Source organism: Propithecus coquereli, unplaced genomic scaffold (assembly GCF_000956105.1).
Source record: "Propithecus coquereli isolate 6110/MARCELLA unplaced genomic scaffold, Pcoq_1.0 Scaffold212, whole genome shotgun sequence".
In the NCBI taxonomy this organism is placed as follows: domain Eukaryota; kingdom Metazoa; phylum Chordata; class Mammalia; order Primates; family Indriidae; genus Propithecus; species Propithecus coquereli.
Genome location: NW_012146301.1, coordinates 404,575 through 429,531, shown reverse-complemented (window position 1 = coordinate 429,531; position 24,957 = coordinate 404,575). Strand labels below are relative to the sequence as shown.

General features: G+C 43.7%; 1 protein-coding gene across 2 annotated transcripts in view; it reads right to left on the bottom strand.

The window, feature by feature from the left end:
* Positions 1 to 24,957, bottom strand: part of FARP1 (FERM, RhoGEF (ARHGEF) and pleckstrin domain protein 1 (chondrocyte-derived)) — a 282,892-nt gene that overhangs the window by 197,690 nt on the left and 60,245 nt on the right. For both annotated transcript variants that reach the window (XM_012644448.1, XM_012644449.1), the window contains exon 2: positions 13,314 to 13,502. In XM_012644448.1, coding sequence (XP_012499902.1) covers positions 13,314 to 13,484 — 171 coding nt within the window. In that variant the 5' untranslated portion in view covers positions 13,485 to 13,502. The remainder of the gene's footprint in view (positions 1 to 13,313; positions 13,503 to 24,957) is intronic.

Genomic DNA, 24,957 nt, shown 5'->3' with positions numbered 1-24,957 from the left:
ATGCAAATATTAAAAGATTTTGGTTTCTGAGATTATGAGAATCTTATTACTAAACTGGTCAATTTACACAGCAACTGCTAGGAAATAAAGAATGTCTAACACCTTTGGTAACTTTAGCATCATTTTTAAATTCTGTCCTTGTAAAATGTTCTCAATCATCACATAGAGTAAAAAACAGCAAATAACGAAACTAGAGATGAACTGGTCCTTAGAGTTAAGTGATTTGCTGAAGGTCCCACAAGCGGACCAATGGACAATAAAGGTCTATCAACCTCTTACTCTTGGTATGTGCGGGAAACACACTAGCCACTGGGGAGGTCACAAAGAACCCAGTCCCAGCCTTAAAGGAATTGAACATCTCTCTGGGAGGCAAGAACCATAAAACAACTAACAATGCGCTGCATAAACAGGAAACATCAAATGATGCAGTGAATGCTAGTGAAACTTCAATTTTAAACTTAAATCAGCAGGGGCTACTTTAACTAGTTTCCAGATTGTATTATTCCACAGTGTATTTTCTTTTTTAATTGTGATTTAAAAAAAAAAACTCACATTACATGGAATTTACCATTTTAATTATTTTTAAGTGTACTGTAGTGCTAAGTTATATTCGCATTGTTGTGAAACAGATCTCCAGAACTTTTTCATCTAGCCAAACTGAAACTCCATACCCATTAAACGACTTCTTATTTCCGCCTCCTCCCGGCAACTACCATTCTACTTTCTGTTTCTATTTAGATACCTCACATAAATAGAATCATACAGTATTTCTCTTTTTGTAACTGTCTTATTTCTCTCAGTATGATGTTCTCAAGGTTCATCCACATGGTAGCATATGGCAGGATTTCCTTCCCTTTTAAGGCTGAAGAATATTCCATCTTTCGCATAGATATGACATTTTGCTCAACCATTCATCCAAGGATGGACGTTTGGGCTGCTTTTACCTCCTGGCTATTGTGAATTCTGCTGCTATGAACGTGAGTGTGTAAATATCTCCTCAAGATCCCACTTTTAGGCCAGGCACGGTGGCTCACGTCTATAATCCTAGCACTCTGGGAGGCCGAGGCGGGCAGATCATTTGAGCTCAGGAGTTTGAAACCAGCCTGAGCAGGAGCGAGACCCCATTTCAACTAAAAATAGAAAGAAATTATCAGACAACTAAAAATGTATAGAAAAAAAATTAGCCGGGCATGGTGGCGCATGCCTGTAATCCTGGCTACTCGGGAGGCTGAGGCAGGATCACTTGAGCCCAGGAGTTTGAGGTTGCTATGTGCTAGGGAGATGCTAAACATCTTGCCTAAGATCACTCGTCTGGATCCTGCTGTCTCCTTCCAAACAAAAAAAAAAAAAAAAAAAAAAGATCCCACTTTTGATTCTTTTGGGCATACCCCCAGAGTGGGATTGCTGCAACATATGATAACTCTATTTTAATTTTTTGAAGAACTGCCATGCTGTCTTCCCCAGCAGCTGCGCCATGTCACATTCCCACCAACAGTGAACAACGCTTCCAATTTCTCCACATCCTCACCAGCACTTGTTATTTTCAGTTTTTGTTGTTGTTTTTAACAGCAGCCATCCTACTGGGTGCGAGGTGATATCTCACTGTGATTTTGATTTGCATTTCTCAAATGATGAGTGATGTTCCCTGACATAACTCCTTGCAGACTGAGTGAATGCTGGGAGAGTAGTGAAGATTTTTTTTTTTTTTAACCTGGACTACATCAAAAGAAGAGGTATTTTCCAGAATCAGAGTGAATGTCAGAAATGCAACAGGACTGATTTGGAGGAACTACACAGTGACTTTCAAGCTAGCGCTCTCTCAGTACTGATTCACTGGAAAATGGTGAACGAACAGCAGTGATAGAGGAAACAACTCGAAATCAGCTCACTTCAACAGTTCACTTGATTAGTACAGCTGAGATTTCTCATCTCATATGGCCACCCATACTTCAGTTCTAATGTCAAGTACGCATACATGTGATTTAAGAGTTCTGGTCTCCTCCACTTACTGGGAAAATGTCCCAGCCCACAATGTGTGCCAAAGGAACAATAGCAGAAAACGGGGTAATGAGTTACACAGCTAGAAGTCACAGCAGTAAATGGTTCAACCATTTTTCAAATGATGTTTCATAACAAACAAGCAAACAATAGAAATTGTTATATCTGAGTTGAACTCTATCTCCCCTCCCAAGAAAAGATGAAGTCCTAATCCCCTTGTACCTGTGAATGTGACCTTATTTGGAAATAGGGTTTTTGCAGATGACCAAGTTAAGATGAGGTCATTAGGGTGGCTTCAATATGACTGCGTCCTTATAAAAAGGGGGAATTTAGAGACAGACACGTGACAAGAAAGGCACGCGAAGATGAATGCAGAGATTGGGGAGAAGCAGCTACAAACCAAAGAATGCCAAAGAGTGGCAGCAAAGCACCAGCAGCTGGGGGAGAAGCATGGAATGGATTCTTCCTCATGATCCTTCAAAGGAACCAACCCTGCTGACACTTTGATCTCAGACTGCTCGTCTGAAGATAATACATTTCTCCCATCCAAGTACTAGCCAGGCTCGACCCTGCTTAGCTTCCGAGATCAGATGAGATTGGGTGTGTTCAGGGCACTATGGCCACAGACAATACATTTCTATTCTTTAAGCCACCTTAAAGGTTTTGGTGCTCTGCGGCACTGTGTTACAGCAGCCCTAGCAAACTAATACATTACCATTCAAAATGTCAGATTAAGTCATGAAGTGGTGGATTACTCAGGAAAAATGGACTACAACTAAACCATCCCCCCAGTGCTACAGCAGAAAGTGTCGTGTTGCCAGCGGAGACTTACAAACATCACTGACAGCCTCCAGGGTTCATGCGCGTACAGAACACAGAGAAAAGGCATTTGTTTTCATCTGGTACCTTGTGTACCACCAAACAATGACCAAAAACAAAACCAACTCTGCAGGCCCCAGGGTCCAGCATTTTAGAAGCCAGACAAGAGGGCAAAAATAAGTCTGGAAGCTGAGCAATGCGACTCATACTCAAAAAGACTCTTTCTAAATGGCCCAGGTTGGCAGGACGCCGAAGGGCTGCTGGCAGTGTCTCGGTTTCTGCTGAACTAGTTTTCTGGAGAAAAGTAGAACTTTATTTTCCAAGATGGCCATGTACCTTTCAGGAGTTTCAAAAGAGACTCAAGGCAGCAGAGAACACTAGCGGAAAAATCCTCCTTAGAGAAATGGCCCTTAAGAAGGAAAGGAAGGGAAAAGTAAGAAGAAAAACGATCATTTTCACGAGCAGTTCAGAAAGCCCATGGTTAGCAAGCACTCATACAGTGCTAACTGAAGGTTCTCCTAGTTCAAGGTGAAGAACGCGCAAGAGCATAAAAAAACCACAGGACTTGATCGGCGCGATGGCTGAGTCCACGCAGATTAACCATATGGTCAACAAACAGGAAGTCTGATCATGGCTGTGAAATCTACCTGGAAGCAACGAGCTTTGAGATATGACTAAAATCAAGTTAATAAAAGGAAGAGTCATTCTCAGCACTGTATTACAAAACCAGCTGTCCTATTTAACAGTGCTAATAAAATATGTCATCTTCAAAATTTTTGTCCCTACAAAAATAATTAAATCAAGTTAAGGGATGATAACATGGTTAACCTGTGAGTTTACTTCAATTCTTATATCCAATTTATGCTATAATTACTACATAAACCTGTCCGTTTCTTTTTCTTCATCACTTGAATTCCACTGAGATCGTCTACAAATTGACTAAGAGCACATCGGTGAATCCCAGGATTTGTATGTGAACAAAAGGTATGCTTGCTGGTGCCTGCCACGTGAAGCCACGTCCTGCAGGTGCAGGGTTTAAAAGTGGAGGGGGTCAGCGGTATCAGGAGGAGCCCTTGGACTTCAGGGATGGAAGGACACGGAGGCAAAGGAAGAGAGCGCCTAAGGTCAGCCGGGAAGGCGTGGAGGGAGCCCACGGTGAAGCAGAAATCTGGGTCATCAGTGACCAGACAGGAAGTCCTGGCTATTCCCACACTGTCCCCTGCAGGCTGACCCCCCCCCAGACCGCTCACCTTGGCTCCCTTGCTTGTGGGCTTTGGCTGGGGTCAGTGGGTGGGCGGCCCTGGCAGGGGACGGATGGGAGACAGAGAGGGGCTGAGCTATGGAGCACCCACCTCTCCAGAACTGTGGGACAGGAACTGCCTGCTGTTTAAGCCACCCTGTCTGCATTATTTTGTCACGGCAGCCCTAGGAAACTGACTCAGCTTTCCACCGCGAATAAAGGCATGGCTGTGATACCCTAACAACTCCACGAATGCTCTCTGGTTGCTTTCCAATGCTTTAGATGTGCAGTCTTACGTCTAGATCAAAGGCAACGGCACACCAGAGTTCTGTTTGCTGACAGAAATACACACTGACAAACGGCCACTGTGGAAGGGTGTGACAGCCAGATGCACTTTATAGTTCACGTAGTAAGTAAATTACATCAAAACTAAGTGACACACCAAGGAAAGCAAATGCCCTGTTCCTTTCCAATGCTTTTGAACAAAATCCTTTGAAGACGCTCGTTCTACATGCTTTCCCAGCTCGGTCCTCACCTAGGTCTGGCAAGCTGAACACAGCAGCTTCTGGGGTGACGAGGAAATTGGAATATGAAGAGTAAACATACTTTACTAACGTAAATTGAAACCGAGCGATCAACTTCCATTTGTTATTTCTAGTTGGTACCATTTACACAATCACTATGAACCTTCGAAGTTCATTTCCACAGCCTGAGACTCTTCTTTGTGATTAAAAATAAAAAATGCCTTTTATTAGCAATATTAGCAATAATCCCTTCACGTCAACTAAAGGCAGACATTATTTCTAGTAAAACATTTGTTATAGAAAGGCCTGTGCCAGTTGACTTCCTAGTCCTCGGTGACAGCACGGAGCCACCCAGGATGGAAACCTGAGAACTGTCTACGTTCCCCCACTGCCTGGGTGCTCCCTGCCCCCGTGTCTCATCAGCTGCCGAGCCCTATCAATTCTACGTGCTAGATTTCTCTTGTATCTGTCAGTTCCCTGACATGCTGTCTGCAGGGCTCAGGCCCTTATCAGTCACCACCAGGTCTAGATGACACTGCCAAGGCCTCTGGTCACTGGGCTTTCCTCCTGCATACTCAGGCCTGTTCAATCCGTCCTCCCCACTTATGAGCCCCTTCCACTGGCACCTGGCACAGGTACAGCATAACTGATGTGCGGTATTACCCTAACAGCTCCTTACGGTCCGGACCATCTAGCAGAACAGGCGAAACACAGGCTTAGGTATCGTGTGATCCTGGGTTCGGGACCCGGCTCCTTCTCCCCAGCTATCTGACCCACACCAAGTCACCCCTATAGGCCTAACCAGCATCATTAGCAATCGCTAATTGCCAATAAGTGAGATTATGTACATAGAGATTTGGTACAATGTCTGGCACACAGCAAGGGGTTTTTAAAAGGCTAGTTATTATTTTTATTCATTTTTTTATCACCAGCAGCACCTTGCCTCCCGTGTTGATAAACATTTGTGGAACTCATATCGTGTTTCCAAGATCACATTCCATAAAATAAAACCAGAGCCACAGAATTCCACCGTGCGTGTCTGTCCAACTTCCTGTTTGTATAAATGAGGAAACAGAAATCTACAAGGCCCTCCCTCAAAATTACAACGTACTAAAAGCTTTGAGAATTGCATTTTTATGTGATCATTCCATCTACAGAAGAGAAATTCCAAACTGATTCCCTATCTTTCTTCTGACTTAAAACCATTATGTCCAGCTCTGATGCTCAAAGTGATGGAAGACAATAATTGAACGTTAAAACATGGCAGATAATTTTTAAAAACCAGTACGATTTGTATGTGCAACGTTTTCAGATTTACATTCAAGCTCAGCGTCGTCTGGCCAGCTGAGCACTCCCTTCCAGTGAACCCACAGCGCCTACAATGCGAGACCTGCCCCGGCCTTGAAAGCCTGTGTCCACCATGAGATCATTAGTCCAGTCTACGCTGGAGGGATACACGGTTCTCCTAGGAACATCTCGACTCTGAAAACAGAGAGGTTTTAAGAGTATGGAAATAGAGAAGACCAAGAAATCAGCAAAGCAAAAATGTAAAACTTCTGAGCTAAAATAACAGCCCCCCTCGATTTTAAAGCTGATCGAACTGAAGCTCAAAGCAGCTGCAGGTGAGCCCACAAAAAGGCAGTTAAGTGCGCTCAGCAGAAATGGAGGTTTCACGGCAATGGTCCAAGTGGCACTTGATTCGCACAGGCCTTCCGAAAGCCACCTGGGATATAGCTCCAGTTTAGGTAATGATTCACCCACCAAAGAAAGCTCTAATCTGATGTGAGACGACACGGAAAGCTGCAGAAAAAGAGAAAGGAATGACTCCACCTGACACAAGTACGCTATTTTTATTCTAAAGTGCTTTCATATGCTTTCTTTTTGCCAATTGATCTACCCAACAGCTCTACAATGAAAGCAGGGCCTCAACTCTATTAAAGAACAAGAAGGAAACTAAAGCTGAGAATGAAAGCAAGGAAAAAGACTAACTTTTAAGAGAACCTAATCTGTATACTCTGCACTTTTGGGGGGGTTTTGTTTGTCTGTCTACAGAAGATATTTCATTTGAGCTTTACCTGGGCCTCATGAAGTAGGTATCTCCATGCGTAGAGATGAGGAACAGACTTGTCTAAAGCCACACAGCTAGGACGCTATGAAGCCGGAATCCAACGGCCTGCATTTTCTCCTTTAACCACTGTTTCTTTGTAATTAAGAAAATTTATCGTTTCCATTTAAAAGAGAAAAAAAAAAAGCAGCTTCTCTAACTTCCTATGCTTTCTCAGAATACGGCCCATTTTGATGTCAGATACAGACCTTCTCAATTACAGTTTATTCTTTTTATTAGGTTCTACTGAGTGATCTTTTTTCAGGGAAAAAATAGCAAACAGCTGTTAAGGAATTACTGCAATCATTTCAGAGTTACAGAACTGACTTTGACCACAAGAGTCTTAACGAAAGTTGAAAGGGGCACATGCAAACATTTCAGGCTAACCTTTAAATTCTGCTCTATGCTTCTGAAGAGCTAGAAAGGGAGGCTGACAGTAGTTAGCTGAAATTATTTATGAAAAAAAATTTTAATCTATTAAAATAGCCTTTAAATTTAATCTCATGAGGCTAGACCCAGACAGGCACCATTTATCATTCAAAGTTAAATACAACACAGAAATGACCGTGCAAAGCAAAGTGCACGAAAATACTATTTCAGAAACTTTGCAAATGAAAGAAGCCAAAAGCAACAGTGATAAGGAGAAAGAGACGTTGACTTATTTTTAAAAAGCTGAGTGAACATGTGAAATTCCCTCCCTCACTCCAGTTCAGGGTACAACTGCTGTAAGAGGCAGCCAGTGCAGCTCCGGGCACACAGGCCTCCCTGCCGGTCTTAAAACGCCAATTAAGTTTTATTGCAGTCTGTCCTCCTCCGCCACCTCTACCTCTTGCATGTGAAGCCTCTTGTGCAAAAGTAGAAAATAAAGTAGCACTGGAATCCACACACCTTTCTTCCATTATCGCTGCAATCAGATCAGCTTGAGAGAGAAGCCCAACCCCACTGCCATAGACTGCGATTCCAGGACAGTCAGAAGCACAACACTTATAAAAAAGGAAGGTATCTTCCCCCCAAGACCTTCAGTTAAATGCATACATCATCTCTTTGTGGGGTAGGGGAAAGGCTTTAGCATTTATCAAAAAGGGCACATTCCCTAAGCCGGCTGAAAGAGAAATAAAAAAGGGGAAACAGAATTCTTTAAAAATAAAAAAGACAAAGAAGGTGAAAAACGAGCATGCTTTCCTGAAGGCACAGTTGCTAAGAGTGAGGGCAAGCCCAGCTCGGTGCTGTCAGCCTCAGCTTCTCCTGACGTCAACTGTGGGGGCGCAAACAGGACACGCTGAGCTTTTTGAAAAGACAAACTTCTGCTCCGGCCCTTTTTCTGAGATCTAGCTTATGATGAAGACAGCTTTAAAATTCTACAACCGGTGGAGCCCTCTGCTTGAACCAGAGCTCTCGGAAGAACAAGCCTCAATTGATGTCAACCTGGGTTTCAGTGAAAATTACAGAAATGAAGGAACTGTTTCATTTTAAAAGGTAATAAGATGAAATCAATGTTTAGTCATTTAAAGACTGACTTTAGAACTCTCCTAATTAGGTCTCCTAAACAGCACAAGCAATTCTGATGGCAGAAGAAAAAACAAAAAACCTCTGTGGTCTCTTTTCTTACGACATGCAAAGGAATCATCATTAACAGTTTTAGAGGTCTTCTGATTTCAACAAACGTCTTGTGTTATAGAGAAAATACTTGATTTCCTTCAGTCCCCCATCTTCCATTGTCCAGGGGTGTGGAGTTCAGCACTACGGAGCTCAGTGAGCTTTATGGCAGTGACCACCCCACACACACAAGGTCAAGCACGACATTCCCTGACGCCCCATGAGTGGTGTATCCCATGACGATCGTGGCATACCTGTACATTCTCATCTCTCATTTTTCCTTAGCACTTAGTAGGTACACAGGACCTACCATGACTGATCAGGCTCTGGGAGCTTTTGGGTTTGTTTGGAGATTAAAAATCCCTTTCCTCAAAGCGTTTACCATCTGTCTGGACGGTCATAACAAGTTCATTCATCAACAAGGATGCCAAATACAGGGTCCCGACTTCGAAAAAAGGAAAAGGGGATAAAAGCCTTTAATATCATCTGGCCCAAGCACCTCATTTTGCAGATAAGGAAACTGAGTCTCAGCTCCAGGAACTCATCAGTGAGAGAGGCAAGATTAGAGACTATGATTCAAAGTCTAATGAGAGGTAAGATAACAAGTTCCGTAAGGAGAGAAAGCTGGCCTGGAGCAAGGGAGGGGAGAGGCCTGGCAGTTGGTGGGAGTTTGCTAAGTTTGTTAGGGGAGAGGTTGGGGCAGGTGTTTAGAAACGGCAGGAACAAGAGCAGCACAGAGGTGAGGACGTGGTGAGTAGTGGGGGCCAACAAGCTGAAATGCGGGCCTTCCACTTGGGAGCTGGAAGAGGGAAGTCTGGAAAGACCCAGAGCGGGTGAGGCAGTGGAAGCCCACCCACCTCACAGGGCAGGGGGGTGAGCCCAGGGCTCCCACCCCAGCCTTACCTTAACGCTGTGCAACGTGAGGAAGTGACTCAAAAGCTCTGCCTGTGGATCCCTTCACCTGTAAAGCTGGGACAAGGGACAGCACCAAGCACATCTCATAACTCTTATGAGAGTTTAATGACCAAGCAGAAGTGTGGCTGGTGGTTACACATGCACGCACTGCTCCGTGTAGGATATGACAACAAACAAAAGCAAAAGCTCAAGGAGCTCCCACTCTACCTGCAGGAGGCCAAAACTAAGCAGGTAGACAAACAAGAAAATTTTCTGGCAAGACATGCTAACGCAGAAGACAAAACGTGGTTGAGGATTACCCTGGAAGCTGCCCAAGCACCCAGCAGTGTGCAGCGGACCCTCCGCCAAGGCTCACTGCGCTCTCCCAGGCTCCATGCACTGGAAATCCACATTTTCTCCTTGAGCCAAGGATAAAGCTATAGAAACCTTGGGAGCTATAAAAGCTTCTGAGTAAAGCAGTGACGAGGCACCAACACAAGACAGCCACAAGAACTATTTCCTGTGATGACTGTCTTTGAGGTTGAGTTCTCTCTGTTCCCGCGAGGGCCTCTGGGCTTCTGCCATGGTCCACTCACCTGCAACTGGCCACTCCTGCTGACCCTTCTACAGACACTAGGTGTCCTTTTGTCACCTGTGAGCACCCTTCCCAAGCATCTTCACCAGGGCTGCTCAAAAGCAGCAAAAAATGGCTGTTTCAATTCCCCTGCTCTTCCTATAGTGACACTAATGAAATTACATGAACCGAACGAACACCTGGGGAAGAAACCATCTGCTTCATCCTGCTACGTCAGTAGAACCAGTGTTGTTTACCAGCAAGGTCAAGAGGATGGGACACACAAAACCTTCCCAGGGACCTTTAGGGGAGAAGGCCCTGGCGGCTGGAGGGGGGGATGTTATTAACCCCTGCTGGGAATCACTTTGTTTCACAACCTCTGGTTGGAAGACAAAGCTTCATACATCACAAAGCACAGGGTGAGGCTTATTTGCACAGTGTTTTCCACATAAAGATGATAAAGCGCCACGCAAGAAGTTACTATAAATATTGTTTTAGAACTTTCCACTCTGTAGAGGAAATACCTAAAAAGACTAGCTGAGTTCAATAGTAAAGTTGGTTGTGGAACTAGCTACGGCATGGAAAGACTGTGGAGCTTTGAAAGGCCAAGGCCTTTCAAAAGGTTAAACTCTTAAATAATGATGTTTCAAAGGCTATAAATAACGACAGCCAAGGAGAGTATGGTTTGGTTCTCTGTTCGGTGACATAGTTACAGAATTTGCATTTAAAATGACTACTTTGCCTGCCTCCATATTTTAAAACAAAAGCAGTAAGAGAAGGCCCAGGAAATCCAATCCCCAGAGAAAGGCACGGTCATCCCAAAGGAAACTGCAGGGACTTCTGGCCACATGCCCTGCTCCTCTGCGTGGCAAATACAGCTGAGCAGTAAGAATTCTTTCACTAGAGACACCCATCAAAGGAGGGATCACATGTGGGTGAGGAGGACACATCCAGGGTCAGACAATGTCCTTGATAAAGTCTCAGCAAAAAGTTTTGGACCAGAGTTTTAAAGCAATTATGGAGAGCTGAGTCTCCCTGCAATCCTGTAGTCACTTTCTTCCGATCACTGAGGAATGAGTCACCACGGCCGGCCCTGACGCCTTCCAGCTGCGAGATGGCCTGGCTGTGGCTGTTCTTATACGACATAAGGTAGCAATTTAGAATCAGCTCCATCAATAAACGCTGATATCTGGCTTTCTTACAGCCAATTAAGGAACACATCTGTTGCCCAGGGGTTGAGAAGGAACATTCTGACCAAACTAGAAAAATGAAAATAAAGCAAGAATGGATGAGGCACGTGAAAACTAACAATGGCATTAATACTACTTATAAAATAAACTCACTCTAACATTCAGTCAGTAAACATTTAATTAGCACCTATTATATGCCGGCACTGTGCTAGACACTAGAGATACAGAGATAACAGGCAGGACCTCTGCCCTGAGATGCCAGCAATGCAGTGCAAATGCCCAGTGATACTATTAATCATGTGTATTAAGCTCTTAGCATATGCCAAGAATTGTTCCAAACATTTTATTTGTATCGACTCTTTTTTATTCTTATATAGTATAAGGTAGGGTTTATTATTAGCCTCATTTTATAGAGGAGAAAACAGATACAGAGAGATTAAATAACTTGTCCAAGCTGAACAACGATCAGTAGGACAAGCTGAATTTGAACCCAGGCAGTACAGCTCCCCCCTGGTAGGTATATGAGTAAAGAGGTCTGCAGAAAGGAAGAAAAAAACCCAGCCACTGCCTGAGGAAGTAGGCATCTCAGTAAAACTGATAGGGCTTTGGAGGATGCATAGGAGTTTACTGGAAAGAATAAGAAAGGCCCCTTCCAGACAAAGAGGTTACAAATGCAAAGCACAGCCATAAGAAATTATAAAGAAAAATAATTTTAAAAGATGAAAACACACTTTTATCACTATTTCTTAGGCAGGAAATTCTCATATAGTTCCTAGCTAAATAGTAGCTAGGAATGGAGTCGTGATGTTGTCTGGCGTTGGGAAACTGAAGTACTGCAGTTGAATACAACACAATGATCCCTGTAGTTAACACATGTGCCAGCTCCTCAGTCTGAATGGTTATGGGAACACCATTTAATAGAATGTGTTGCTAGTGACTTGGGCTCAGAAGTCCTTAACAGTACCAAATAGGAAACACTGAAACTAAATACCTTGCTGAACCAGTCTGGCGACAAAGAGAAAAACTGGGGAGGGGAGGGGAGGGGCCACATGTTCCAGAAGGCCTAATTCCAGCAGGACGTCAGGTGCTCTCCTCAACGTATCCTACAATCTTAGATTAGCAATGGCTTTGTTCACCAAAATACGAAGACGTTCCCAAGTCCTTGAAAGATATGAACCCCACAACAAGAAAATTAGAAAGACACAAAGGTTGCTGGCAACGTGTGATAAATTGGTGGTTTTAAACATAGTTATTTTCGGTTTATCTTTCCAAGACACTTAATGTTAATTCTCACGCTCTGAACACTGTTCTTCGAAATAAATATAATTTACTGAATCATATCCCATAAATAATTAAATGAAGGGTCACCAACGCTAATAGACAGATTGTCTCCACTTTAAAAACAGGTGTGTTCCCAAAGTTTGTTTGTAAGTTGGCCACTTGGGATTCAAAAGTTATTTTCTTCCCCCACAAACAATATTAGATGTGATGTCTGGTACCCAAAAAACTAGATCCGAGGTGTGCTAAGAGTTCTCCGGACCTGACGCAATGCGAAGGGAAATGCACTCACAGCTCTAGCAAGCCCGACGTGCACTGCTTCCTCTCTTGCCTTGGGAACAAGACATGCTCCAGCTGCACCTAACAGGTGGTGGCCCCTCGACCTCTAGCAGGGGCTATTTGAGGAGGAGGCAGCGGCAGGGGCTCCAACTGGAGAGAGGGGCCAAGGTTGCTGGCGCCTCCTCTGCCTGGCTCCCGGCCACCACGCTGTCACTTTCTGGCCCCTGGCACAGCGACCTCTTCGTGTCTAGGGCTGCCACACTGTGGGCTTGGATCCAGGCTTTTCTACAACCCCACACCCCACCCTCTGAGGCCACAAACATGGTCTCTTCCGATTTTCAGCCGTGAAAACATAGATATGGCTCTTTGATGATTTTCGCAGGGCTTTTCTTGCTAGTAATCTGGACATAAGTGGGACACACACTCACCAATGTAAAAGAGGAATTGCCTGTGATGAGCACCTTAAACTGGGATCCACCCACAAAACCACCCTCCCCTCCAATTAAAAGTCTGTATGTTACATACATAACATATACATATGCATATGCACTATATATGTACTTGTACATATGAAGGTCATAGTAAAATGCAAGTGGCAAAGCCACTGACAGCAGTGGATGCGTGGTTCACACGTAAATCTAAAAACCAGACAGCGCGGAACCCGAACGGGTCCTCGGGGCTGCTGGGGGTGGGGAGGGAGGTGCTGACACGCAGGCCCTCCAGCCGCGTCTTGTCGCTGAACTCAGGAATGAGACGACTTCCCCCCATGCCAAAGGCTGCCCACACACTTGGGTTCACAGATACACCCCCAACTTACTGGAACTTCAAATGCCTCCTGGGTGTCATCCAGCATCTGGATTTTGATGGACATGAGTTTCCCTGAAGGGGTTGGGGGCGGCTTCTGTCCACGTTCCAAGGTACTGATCCCCGAATTCTCTGGGGCCCCCAGTCGGGATCCTGGGGTCGGCCTCTGCTCTATTTCTCCCATGATGAAAGTCGCTTATATCTGCAGGAAGCAGTGAGAAAGAGAAACACATCAGAAGAGGAGCCTCGTGTAAACCACTTAAGCCGTTCATCATCTTCTCCCCTTGATACCGGAGTTCCCCTGAACCACACCAGGGCAGGGAAGCGCTCTGTCCCCTGCACAGGAATCACATGTGGCGAGGCTTCAGTTCACTTACAATGTCACCTTTAAGCACTCAAGGCACAGAAATATTTTTGCATATTTTATGCTTTTGCATATTTTTGCACCGTGTTGCATATTTAATTCTTTTCTAGTTTCACAGTCAGCTCTTAATTATTCAGCGTCTACAATGAGCTAGGCAGTACTTTTTACACATTAGTCTGGTGGGAAGATGATAAACAGTGCCTAAGCCATATCATTAGCATCCATTAATTACCTTTTATGGACAGAGTAACATGCTAGGTAATGTGGTTATTATAAAGATGAACAAGTGAAGCACACACTGCGGTGCTCGAGCTTCTAATCTGAGCGAGGAAATAAACACACGTTCTCTACAGACACAGGCAGCATAAGGCAGGCTCTTTTTTCTCAATTTCTACTGCTCGATTCTATTACGATAACCTCCTAATTCATTCTTTCCTGCCACCCACCCCCCAACTGTTCCTGCTTTCCCAAAAAGCCATTCTACACACTACATTTAGTGTAGACAAAGTTATTTTCCTAAAAATGCAAAACTATCCTCTTTCCTCCCCAGATAGTCCACACCTCTCTCTCCCCTCCTGCTGCCTCTGTCTGGCTCCAGGTATTCACATGCGTGGTGCTCTCTGGCTGAATGCTTCGCCCTCTTTCTCCACCTGGAAACTTCCATTGCTTTAAAACTCAGTTCGAATGTCATGTTCCGACACCTGGGGCAGAGTGCGTGTGCCGCTGTCCCCTCTGCGCTCACGACTGTGTCAGAGCCCCCGTGTGTTTCCTACCTACCTGCCCCATGGCACTATGATCACCCGAATATTCAATCTTGAATATTCTTTGTGTCTCAGCACCTCCCTAGGCATGACGCCTGGCGCAGAGTGGCGTTCAATATTGGCTGCTAACGACTGGACCACTCGGCCGGTACATTTGTCCATGGCTACGTAGTAAGTGTCAGAAGAACACAAAGGGCCGGGCGCGGTGGCTCATGCCTGTAATCCTAGCTCTCTGGGAGGCCGAGGCGGGCGGATTGTTTGAGCTCAGGAGTTCGAAACCAGCCTGAGCAAGAGCGAGACCCCGTCTCTACTAAAAATAGAAAGAAATTAATCGGACAACTAAAAATATATAGAAAAAATTAGCCGGGCATGGTGGCGCATGCCTGTAGTCCCAGCTACTTGGGAGGTTGAGGCAGGAGGATTTCTTGAGCCCAGGAGTTTGAGGTTGCTGTGAGCTAAGATGACACCACAGCACTCTAGCCCAGGCAACACAGTGAGACTTTGTCTCAAAAAAAAAAAAAAAAAAAGAAGAACACAAAGGAATGAGATTTCCACATGAGATGAAGTGGTTAAAGCAGGAGAAGGCTTCCACCCTGGAGAAGGTGGGAACCGAACTCAATTCAGTCTCAAATGTTTGATAATACTTGGAAAGAGACAGACAATACGCAAGGAAAAGACATTCCAGGGAAGCGGAACAGCATCAACAGTGTTACGGGACAGAAATAAGATGGCATGTGGGAAGGAGAGTGAGAATCAGTGCCGAAGAGTTAAAGGTGTATTTGGAAATAGGCTGAAATCAGATAACAGAGGACTTCAAATGCCTGGCTAAGAAACATGGTCTTTACCCTGTAGGCAGCAGGGAGCCACTGGGATAAGAATAAAGGCACAACGAAAAAAGAACTATAGAAAGATGAGCCTGAAGTTGGTATAAACTATGGAAAAAGAGAGATGGGAGGGTGGGGTCTGGGCAACCAGTTACAAAGCAACCACAACAATGCACACTTGAGGTGACAACTTGGACAGCAGCAATGGAAATCAAAAGGTGGTTAATTTTTCCAACTTCGTGGAAAAATTGTTAAATGGTTAGCGAAAGAGGAGACAGAAATCCAACAGTGATCAGAAAGTTTCAAATTGGGGCAGAAGGGAGGAGGCAGGAGGGGACGATGTGAGAGTTGGCTTTGGGACACTGTTCAGGGTTGTAAAGGGACATCCCATGGGCTGTCAGGGGGGTGGGGCTGGATCTGGGCTATGGCTCAGGGTCCACCTCGCCACACCGGTGAAAGCTGTGAGGATGAATGGAAGTGGCTGAATGTGGAACCAATAATGGGAAAACAACCGCCGTGCCCAGTCATGACAGTCATTGGAGAAAGAAGATGGAAAAGTAGAACAGGCAGACAGACCCAGGGGGCACTCACCGACAAAGATGCCACAGAAAGGGGCCACGGAAAGGTGCCACGGAGCCACGTGTGACGCAAGCAACAGGGCTGAGTGCTGCATCTCACTCACCTCTGAAAACAAGTCGCCCTCCAAGCTCTTCCCTTCAGGAAAACTCATCAGGTTGTAAATCTCATTTTGTAGCGTTTTCTTGCCAAACTCGTTCTCATCCTTCTCCTGAAGAGTCAAGTCCCCACAAGTTTCCCAACAAATTCCTCACTCTCCTCTTAGTGAAACCTCAAACGTTCTCACCACAGACACGAGGGCTGGCCCTGAGGTCTGCAGATCAGAAACTATGGGGTCACATAAACGACCTGGGGCTCAGTGACTCTATCAGCAGGGCCTAAAAAGATGTGTCTTTCAACTGGACAGGGAAAGGTCGGGATCACTGAACAAGAGATACCTGACTACTTATTTCTCCCACTCTCACCTGCCCTAAGGACTCTCCACCACAGCCTTTTTTTTTTTTTTGAGACAGAGTCTCACTCTGTTGCCCGGGCTAGAGTGAGTGCCGTGGCGTCATCCTAGCTCACAGCAACCTCAAACTCCTGGGCTCAAGCGATCCTCCTGCCTCAGCCTCCCGAGTAGCTGGGACTACAGGCATGCGCCACCATGTCCAGCTAATTTTTTCTATATATTTTTAGTTGTCCGATTAATTTCTTTCTATTTTTAGTAGAGATGGGGTCGCTCTTGCTCAGGCTGGTTTCGAACTCCTGAGCTCAAACAATCCGCCCGCCTCGGCCTCCCAGAGAGCTAGGATTACAGGCGTGAGCAACCACGCCCAGCCCACCACAGCCTTTTAAACTCATATTCATTCCTTACATAATCCTTTACAATTGGGCTTCTACAACAAGGCAATACTAGTTTCAGACCAGCCTTTCTGAGAACTGCTCCTCCTTTTTTGAATGTCTGATTTCACAGATCTGTTACACAAATGCCCTTCTCATTTCTGACCCAAATAAGCTTCTCACCAAAGTAGAAAAGAGATCATCAATACTGGTTCGATGAATCCAATGTGGGTGGTGACATATTCATTATGCAGTCAGTTGTGTTCAAAATAATCTTCATAAGGCAGGCAAAATTACTTCCATATACATTTTCTGTTTATTGTCTCATGGTTAAAAATAAATGCAACCTCCAGGGAAAACTATGCCATTAGTCAAGTTCGCCTTCCCCGTTCCCAGACTCCTCTGTGCACTTCTCCTTACTTTGGTGCAAACGCTTCCTGCCCCTCGCTTCACCGCCTCTTCCCTGCACTCACGCAGAACGGACAGGCCGTGCGCTTGGTCATTCGTGCTGGGCTTTGGCTCAGCCTCCTACCTCTGAGTCAAGGAGGAGTGGCCTGGATGTGGCTCCAGTGCCCGCCCAGGGAGCTCATGGCAGGAAGCAAGGGGTCTATTCCCCATGTCACCCCAGCTCAAAGGTGCCAGGTCCCTCCCCACAAACACATGTTCTCCTTGTCCCACCTAAGCAAAGAGCAAGACGCCTCATCCTCTTTTCTTTCTCTCTTGCCAAAGATCCCCCCAGTAAATATTTATTCTAATTTTTAGCACCTTGTCCTTTAAAAATCTCATTGAGTTAGCAATGAACAGATATTTTGCACCTTCACTTCCTTTTTCTTTAGTCCTCCAATGACCTCGTGCCTGTATTATTTCTACTTCTGGATACTGACGTTTTAACAAAGTATGCCACACTTTCTTTTTGTTATCATACTTGCATGCAGACTACTGCTGTACATGGAAAGGTCTGTTTAATTCAAGCATAAATCCACCCAAGCGTTTTGAGTTGAACATCCTAAGAACGCCAAGGGAGCATCTCAGGAACGCTGGCAAGTCATAAATGGGTAACCACAACGCTCGGTATCTAAACTGGTAAGCCCAGTAACACAATGCCATCTTCTAGGTAAATAAGTCTGACAAACCTAACGGTATAAATATTAATCCAGTGTATAAATATTAATCCACACTCTATTCTGACTTTAACTCCATTAACTTCCTCAGACCTCTGAATTCCTTGAGGAATAGTCAAAGTAAAGGAGACTGATATTTCTTTCTTTGTGATAGATTACTAGTAGCTGATCATTTCTGACCTCAAAGTAAAAACTGTTTGCAAAACTACTTTATGCTTTACCTCTATTTGAAAAGTTGCTTTAAAAAAGTGCCGAGGCTTTTAAGCAGAGAAAAGATAAAAAACTAGAGTTGTCTTGTCATAAGATCCTGACTTAAAGACTTCCTCTTGGAATTCACCCAAAAACAATAAGTAGTAGGCAAAAAAAATGCAAATTCCGTCCCTGAGGAAACTAGAAGACATCTGTAACCCCAAACCACAAAATGTGAGAAAGAGTTGCCAAACTGCAGTGAAGGTCAGATGGAAGAGAAGGAAAATGCTTACAGAGGCCGTGCATGCTGCAGATCTCGGATGAAAACGGGAGTGCCACATTCCCCCAAATCAATAACAAACCAGCAATAACTGTCTTGGAACCAGGACAGATGTGCAACTTAGCACAAACAGTTTCCTTGGGCACAGTGAGATATGAATGAGAAACCACATGGCAGCCATATTTGTAGGAAGCAGTCTATTGCTGAGGTGAGGTGACAAGGACAGAGACCGCATTAGGAACTCCACCAAGGTTTACTACCAAAGTCTAAGCAAGCAAGAGAAAAGCAAAGGTTGAAAGGATCACTCACATACACACACACACTCACACACACCACCACCTCAGGTCGTAAGGATTCCTATCAGCATGGGACATGGCTCTGCTGGCCCACCTGAGGCTCCTGCAAATACCTAAAGTTCATAAAGAACTCACCTAATAACAGAAAAAAAGACTTTTATGAAGATGCTCTAAGAAAAAAATGAAATCAAATGACAGATCAACACCCAAAGAAATATTACATGCAACAAACTAAAATTTTGCCCAAACATATTGTTATAAATTGGAGAACTTCATGAAATAACTGATTCCATAGACAAAAACATAAGAGGATTTACAGGAATTCAGGGAAGCTATGGGAAAGCATCAGCAGGAAATAAAGAATGAGAAGGGAAATGGAAGAATGAATAAAAATATCACCAAAATGCAGGCAGATAAGAAGGAGCTAAAAGGAAAGATGCATTGGTGAAAACACAAGGGACCTGAGGGCAAAGATTGAGAAAAGTGAGCAAGATATTTAAAACAAAGAGAACTGACAGATATGGAAGACAGAGAGAGGTGATCCAATATACCCACAATCAGTGTCCCTAAAGAAAAAAAAAATTAAAGAATGGAACAAAAAATAATTTTTAAGGCATAATTTAGGAAAACATGTCAGAAATTAAAGACAGTTCTCCATAATAAATGAACATATCCTATCCCGGGAATAACTACCATAAAATGATCACCATCATGACATTTCCTGAGTCATCGCTGGTGTTCAAAAATTAGAAAGGAATCATTTGGGCATCTAGGCAAAAAGTTCAAATAAAATATGAGGGGACAAAATTTCAGATTTGTTCGCAGCAACATTCAGGGCTTAACAGCCAGAAATGTCCCCAGAGAAATACAAAAAAACCAAAACTTTAAACACAGCCAAATTTCCATTCAAATATAATAGCCAAATATTTTACATAGGCAAGAATTCAGAAGAATGTTAGCCAAGTTCTTCCTGAAAAACTACTAAAGGATAAACTTCAGCAAAACAAGAAGTCAGTGGTGTAAAAATGAAAAACAATTCTTAGTAAACTTTAAATTCGTTTATACTGTAAGAAGACTAAAATTATTGTAATGGCTGCAGAATATCACATAACTCCTGACAACATATAAATAATACAGCTAAAAAATTAGCAGAGAAAGGAGGAAAAATGGTGAAAGGCATTGTAAGTCAGCTAATACTTCATGTTTTAAAACTGATAATAGACATATGTCTCCAAAGACATACAGATGGTTAATAAGCCCATGAAAAGATGCTCAACATCATTAATCATTGAGAAATGCAAATTACATCCACAATGAGATATTTCACACCCACTACAATGGCTATAACAAAAAAGACAGAAAATAAGTGTTAACAAGAATTTGAAAAATCTGGAACTCTCATACCTTGCTGGTGGTCTGACGGGAACATAAAATGGTACAAAGACTTTGGAAAATATTTTGGCAGTTTCTTAAAAATTTAATCATAAGTTTACCACAGAACCCAGCAAACCTTTCCCCCAGTAACGCAGCAATTCCACTCCTACATATCTCCTCCACAATAAATGAAAACATATGTCTACATAAGAACTTGTATGCAGATGTTCATAATCAAAAATTAGCCAAGCGGATAACCCAATAACCCAAATGTTCATCAACTGGTGAACGGAGAAACAAAATGTGATAAATCCATGCGAGGGAACGTTGTTCAGCAACAAAAAGAAACAAAATGCTGACACAGGCCACAACACCGATAAACCTCAAAAACATTTTGCTAACCGAAAAGAGTCAGATGCAAAAGACACCAAAGCACGTGATCCTATTTATATGAAGTATCCAGAAAAGGCTTTACCCAGAGGATAAATATGCAGAGAGTAGTTGCCTGGGGCTGGGGCAGGAGCTGGGATTGACAGCAAAGGGTACGAGGGATTGGGATCTTTCTGGGGTGACAGCAATGTTCTGAAACTAGATTGTGGTGATGGTCTGCAAATTTGCTGAAAAACCTGTATATGCCTGAAATACATCAAAGTTATAATTTGTATAATAACTTATACTTCAATAAACCTGCTAAAAATGTCTATGTGTCCATGCATATTCCTGTGAACACACAGAACCTCCCTGGAGGGACAGAGAAGTACCTGGTAAGAGAACTGACCCCCATGAGGCATCCTGGTCCGGGATGACAATGAAAGGGACTGAGAACCCACTTCTCACCATATGCTTTTTTAGACCTCTTTAATTTTGTACCATACGCGTATATTACCTATTCAGAAGTAATTAAATAATTTTAAAATTTTATCTACTGAAAGCACACCATCCTGCTGCCTACTCCTGCCCATTTAGAGCATGAATCTAACAAGACAAAATCAGTGAAGGGAGGCAACTACCAATCAAAATAGGTTGATGAAGAGGAACTTTGTGCAAGACAGTTTTTGTTTTTCCCCTTTACAGTGTTATTTATTTATTTTTTAAATATTTCCTTGTTTATCTTTTTTTTCTCTTTTTTTTTTTGAGACAGAGTCTCACTCTGTCGCCCCAGGTAGAGTGCAGTGGCATCATCATAGCTCACAGCAACCTCAAACTCCTGGGCTCAAGCGATCCTCCTGCCTCAGCCTCCTGAGAAGCTGGGACTACAGGTGCATGCAACACCAAGCCCAGTTGATTTTTCTATTTTTGGTAGAGATGGGGTCTCGCTCTTATTCAGGCTGGTCTTGAACTCCTGAGGTCGAGCAATCCTCCCACCTCAGCCTCCCAGAGTGCTGGGATTGCAGGCGTGAGCCACCAACCATGCCTGGCACCCTTTCCAGTTTTAAATACAAGCATTTAAAAAATTCCAGCTTAAGGAAAATTCATAGCAAGTTGTTATTCACAGGAGAAGCCCAAGAGGTAGATTTGCAGGAAGCTCAAGGGCTTGGTTCTGGGGCCCCCACAGCACTTCTAAGCAAAGAAGTGTGCATTTGCCATTCTGTGGGGAGGAGAATAACAAAGTGTGTCCAACACTCAGGAGAGCAAAGCACAAAGGGTGTGTGATAAATCCCCAACAGCTCCCTTCATGTGGTTCTGCACTTCCTGGTGACAAAGCCACCTTGTGCTTCTGTCCCCTGGGGAGCCCCAGGAGGAGGAGAGGGAGGAGATAAGGCAGAAATGCTGCCAGCCAGGCGCTCCTCAAGAGCACAAGGGGCTCAGTTTGGCTTTTCACAGGGAGTCAGATAAGGGGTTTTGAGAAAGTTCAAAAACAGCTATCTGTGCGGATAGATTTGCTTATTTCCAAAAAGTCTGTGTGCAAGAGAAACAACTGCAGATCAACTGTTTTACATCACTCAGACACTTCAAATAGAGGAGGAACTCTTTGGCCTGTTTGATCACTTGGGAAAAGGAGACCAGGATATTCGCTGTCCACAAGTAGGGTGCCCTTATGTCACCAGCAAGAAAGGAAACGAGAATTAGCTGCAGAAACTAAAAAGATTATTTCTTCACTGTCTCTTCTCAGCAACCATTATAAAAAAAATCTTTTTCTTTTTTTTTTTAATGAAATAGGCTATCTTCAATAACCTCAACAAATCTCCACAAAGCACTTCAAGGGAAACTCAGGGCAGAATAGAAATTCTTTGATTTTTATCACTTTCAAAGAGGTTATTTCGAATGTCCAATTTTAACCATATCCCTTTCTACTCAGAAACTGGAGTCTAATCAGTATCAAGTTAAATATAAAAATTCCCAGCAAAGCGTTTCAATGATCTGCCATAATGTCTCTCCTTCCAACTCAACACTTCTAATCCACCGGACTCCACCGCGCGGCGTCCCTGCCTTCTCCCGGCTCTGTGCTTTTGCCGTTCTGATTCTTCCTGCTAACATACTCTCTTCAAGTTGGTTCATGGGGACAAAGATACAGTGAGATAGAAGGAATAAGTTCTAGTACTTGACAGTACAGCACAGAAATTACAGTGAATAATTCACTGTATATTTCAAGAGAGCTAGAAGACTGGAATGCTCCCAACACAAAGATAAATATTTGAAGTGACAGATATCCCAATTATCCTCATGTGATCATTGTACATTGTATACAAGTATCAAAATATGACATGTACCCAAAAAATATGTATATCAATTTTTAAAAAGAAAAAAGACTAGAAGGAAAAAAAAAATAAAACACATCCAAAAAAGAAAAAGAAAAGAAAAAAAATAGTCTCTTCTCTAGCCAGTTCTAATATCACCTACTCCAGAAAAACCTTTCCTGATCAGGCGGGAAAAAAACCCTCACTTTATCCTTCCTGGGGTTTTGCTTGTATTTGGCTAATAATCCATATGCTTTCCAGGCCTTTCTCTTTTCCCTAATTGCCGAGTAGATTACAGGTCCTGAGAGGCAGGGAGGGGTCTCCCTTACTGGGGAATGTGATATCACTCCTCTTGTTTCCATGAAAGACATGGCTCTGGGCTCAAACTTGGGGGTCCCGGACTCAGGAACTGTAAGAACATCAGGCCAGTCACTTAGCTACTCTGGAAGTCACCTCCCTTAGATTATAAATCCTTTACCTAAGAAACAGAGCGAAAGAGCCTACCATCTACCACAGTGGTTCTTAAAAAGTGCACATAAGTCAGCAGCACCAGCATGAGGCAGGGGCTCAGGGGCCCTTTGGCAACACAAATTCTCAACCTCAGCCCAAGCCCTGCAGAATCAGAGTGGGGGTGGGGTGCCTGGGTTTTAACAGGCCTTCTGAGTGCCTTGCAGGCTCTAGTCTGAAAACCCTTGCTCCACTCCTGAGGGTCCCCGTGAGGATTAGCTCAGGTAACAGTTGTAGAACCGTCTGCCACAAACCAAGCACTTAACTTGGTTGGATAACTTTACCAAGAAAACATCTCTGCCATGTTTCCCATACACACCACATGCGAGTACCTGATTTTTTCGACAGCTCTTGGCAAGAAAAAGTGGTATTCCTTTTCCAATCAATTAAAATTTACATTCTAACCTTGTTCTAAAAACGACCTAAGTCAATTGTTTTGTTTGCATTTTCACCGATTTGGTAGAGCATATTTCCTTCATTAAATAGACATGCAAAGACAAAAGTGTGATCCATGGAGGTAGAAGTAAAAGGTACCAGGAAGAGAAGGCTCATTTACTCTGGTAGAAAATTCAGGAAACCAGAAAAAAAATTTTCCGATAATTCACATTTTAATGATGTCAGTTTCCTGATGACTCTGAGAAACAAACTTCAAACTTTAGTTCATCTCTAATTCTACCTCCAAGTAACAGGTCAGGGTAAACAAAATGTAAGGAGAAAGGTGGTCTTTGTGTTTCAGCCTCTCTCAGTTCCACACTGGCAACGTCCCTGCAAGGTAAACAGAGGCACACTTCTTAGACAACAGCCACGCTCACTCTACTTAACACACATCATTCTCTTCCGCTCACTAAAGAAAATCTCTCTAATTGATACCAGTCAGCCTCTCCAAATATTTGGAGAAAGCACCCAACCCTTGCCTGGCCCATAATGAGGATGCAGTATATTACTGGGTTTGCTTACTCAATGCCTTTGAAAATAACAAACATGTTTAAAGTATACCATTGTTCAAGTGTCACAATAATAGATCATCACCATTAACGAACATTTATAAGGGACTGTACGTTCCAGCGACTACACTGAGCACTACGCAGGACACGAAGTAGTGATGTGGCACCATATGGTTCTATCTTTATGGGACGCACAATCTATCAGGCAAGAGAACAGGTACCCAGAGATAACTGCTGAAGGCAACACGTTTACTTCTGACAACAGGTATTACATGAATTTTTTAACCTCCAAAAGAGAGGATGCCACTTTACTGAGGAACGGGGACATCAGCTAGTCCTTGACAAAAGGCTAACAGTTCTTAAGTATCATGTACCAGGAGCTGTGCCGATGTGAAGCCATACTAATAAACGTGAGAAAATGATGAAAAAGAAATGAGAAAGGCAGGTAAGAGACAGATGTTGGTCTGCTTGAAATAACAGGCCAAGGAGTGAGATGGATCAGAACGAGCCACTGAGGCTTTTAAGACAAGGTAAAACCGTGCAGTTTTAAGAAAAAAGTAGACAGTATGTGTTGACTGGATGAGGTCAATCGGGAAACATCTGTGACACTCCAGGCAAGAAAAGATGCTGGTGACAATGAGGAGACAGGAAAAGGAGGCAAGTCCTGGTAACACTTTGACAGTTAAGAACCGTCAGATGCTGATGACAAACTGGATGAAGACGATGGAATTATGGACAAGTCCAGAACTTCGATGCATGTGAGAGACAGAACAAGGACGTGCTTCAATCCATATGGCTGACTGACGTGACTGCAGGGCACCGAGGGAGGATATCCAGGAAGGTTCTAAAGGTCGCTGCCTCCATTTCCCCAGCCCCACCACCACCACCTCTCAAATGCTTTCTCCAAAGTTCCACTCTGGT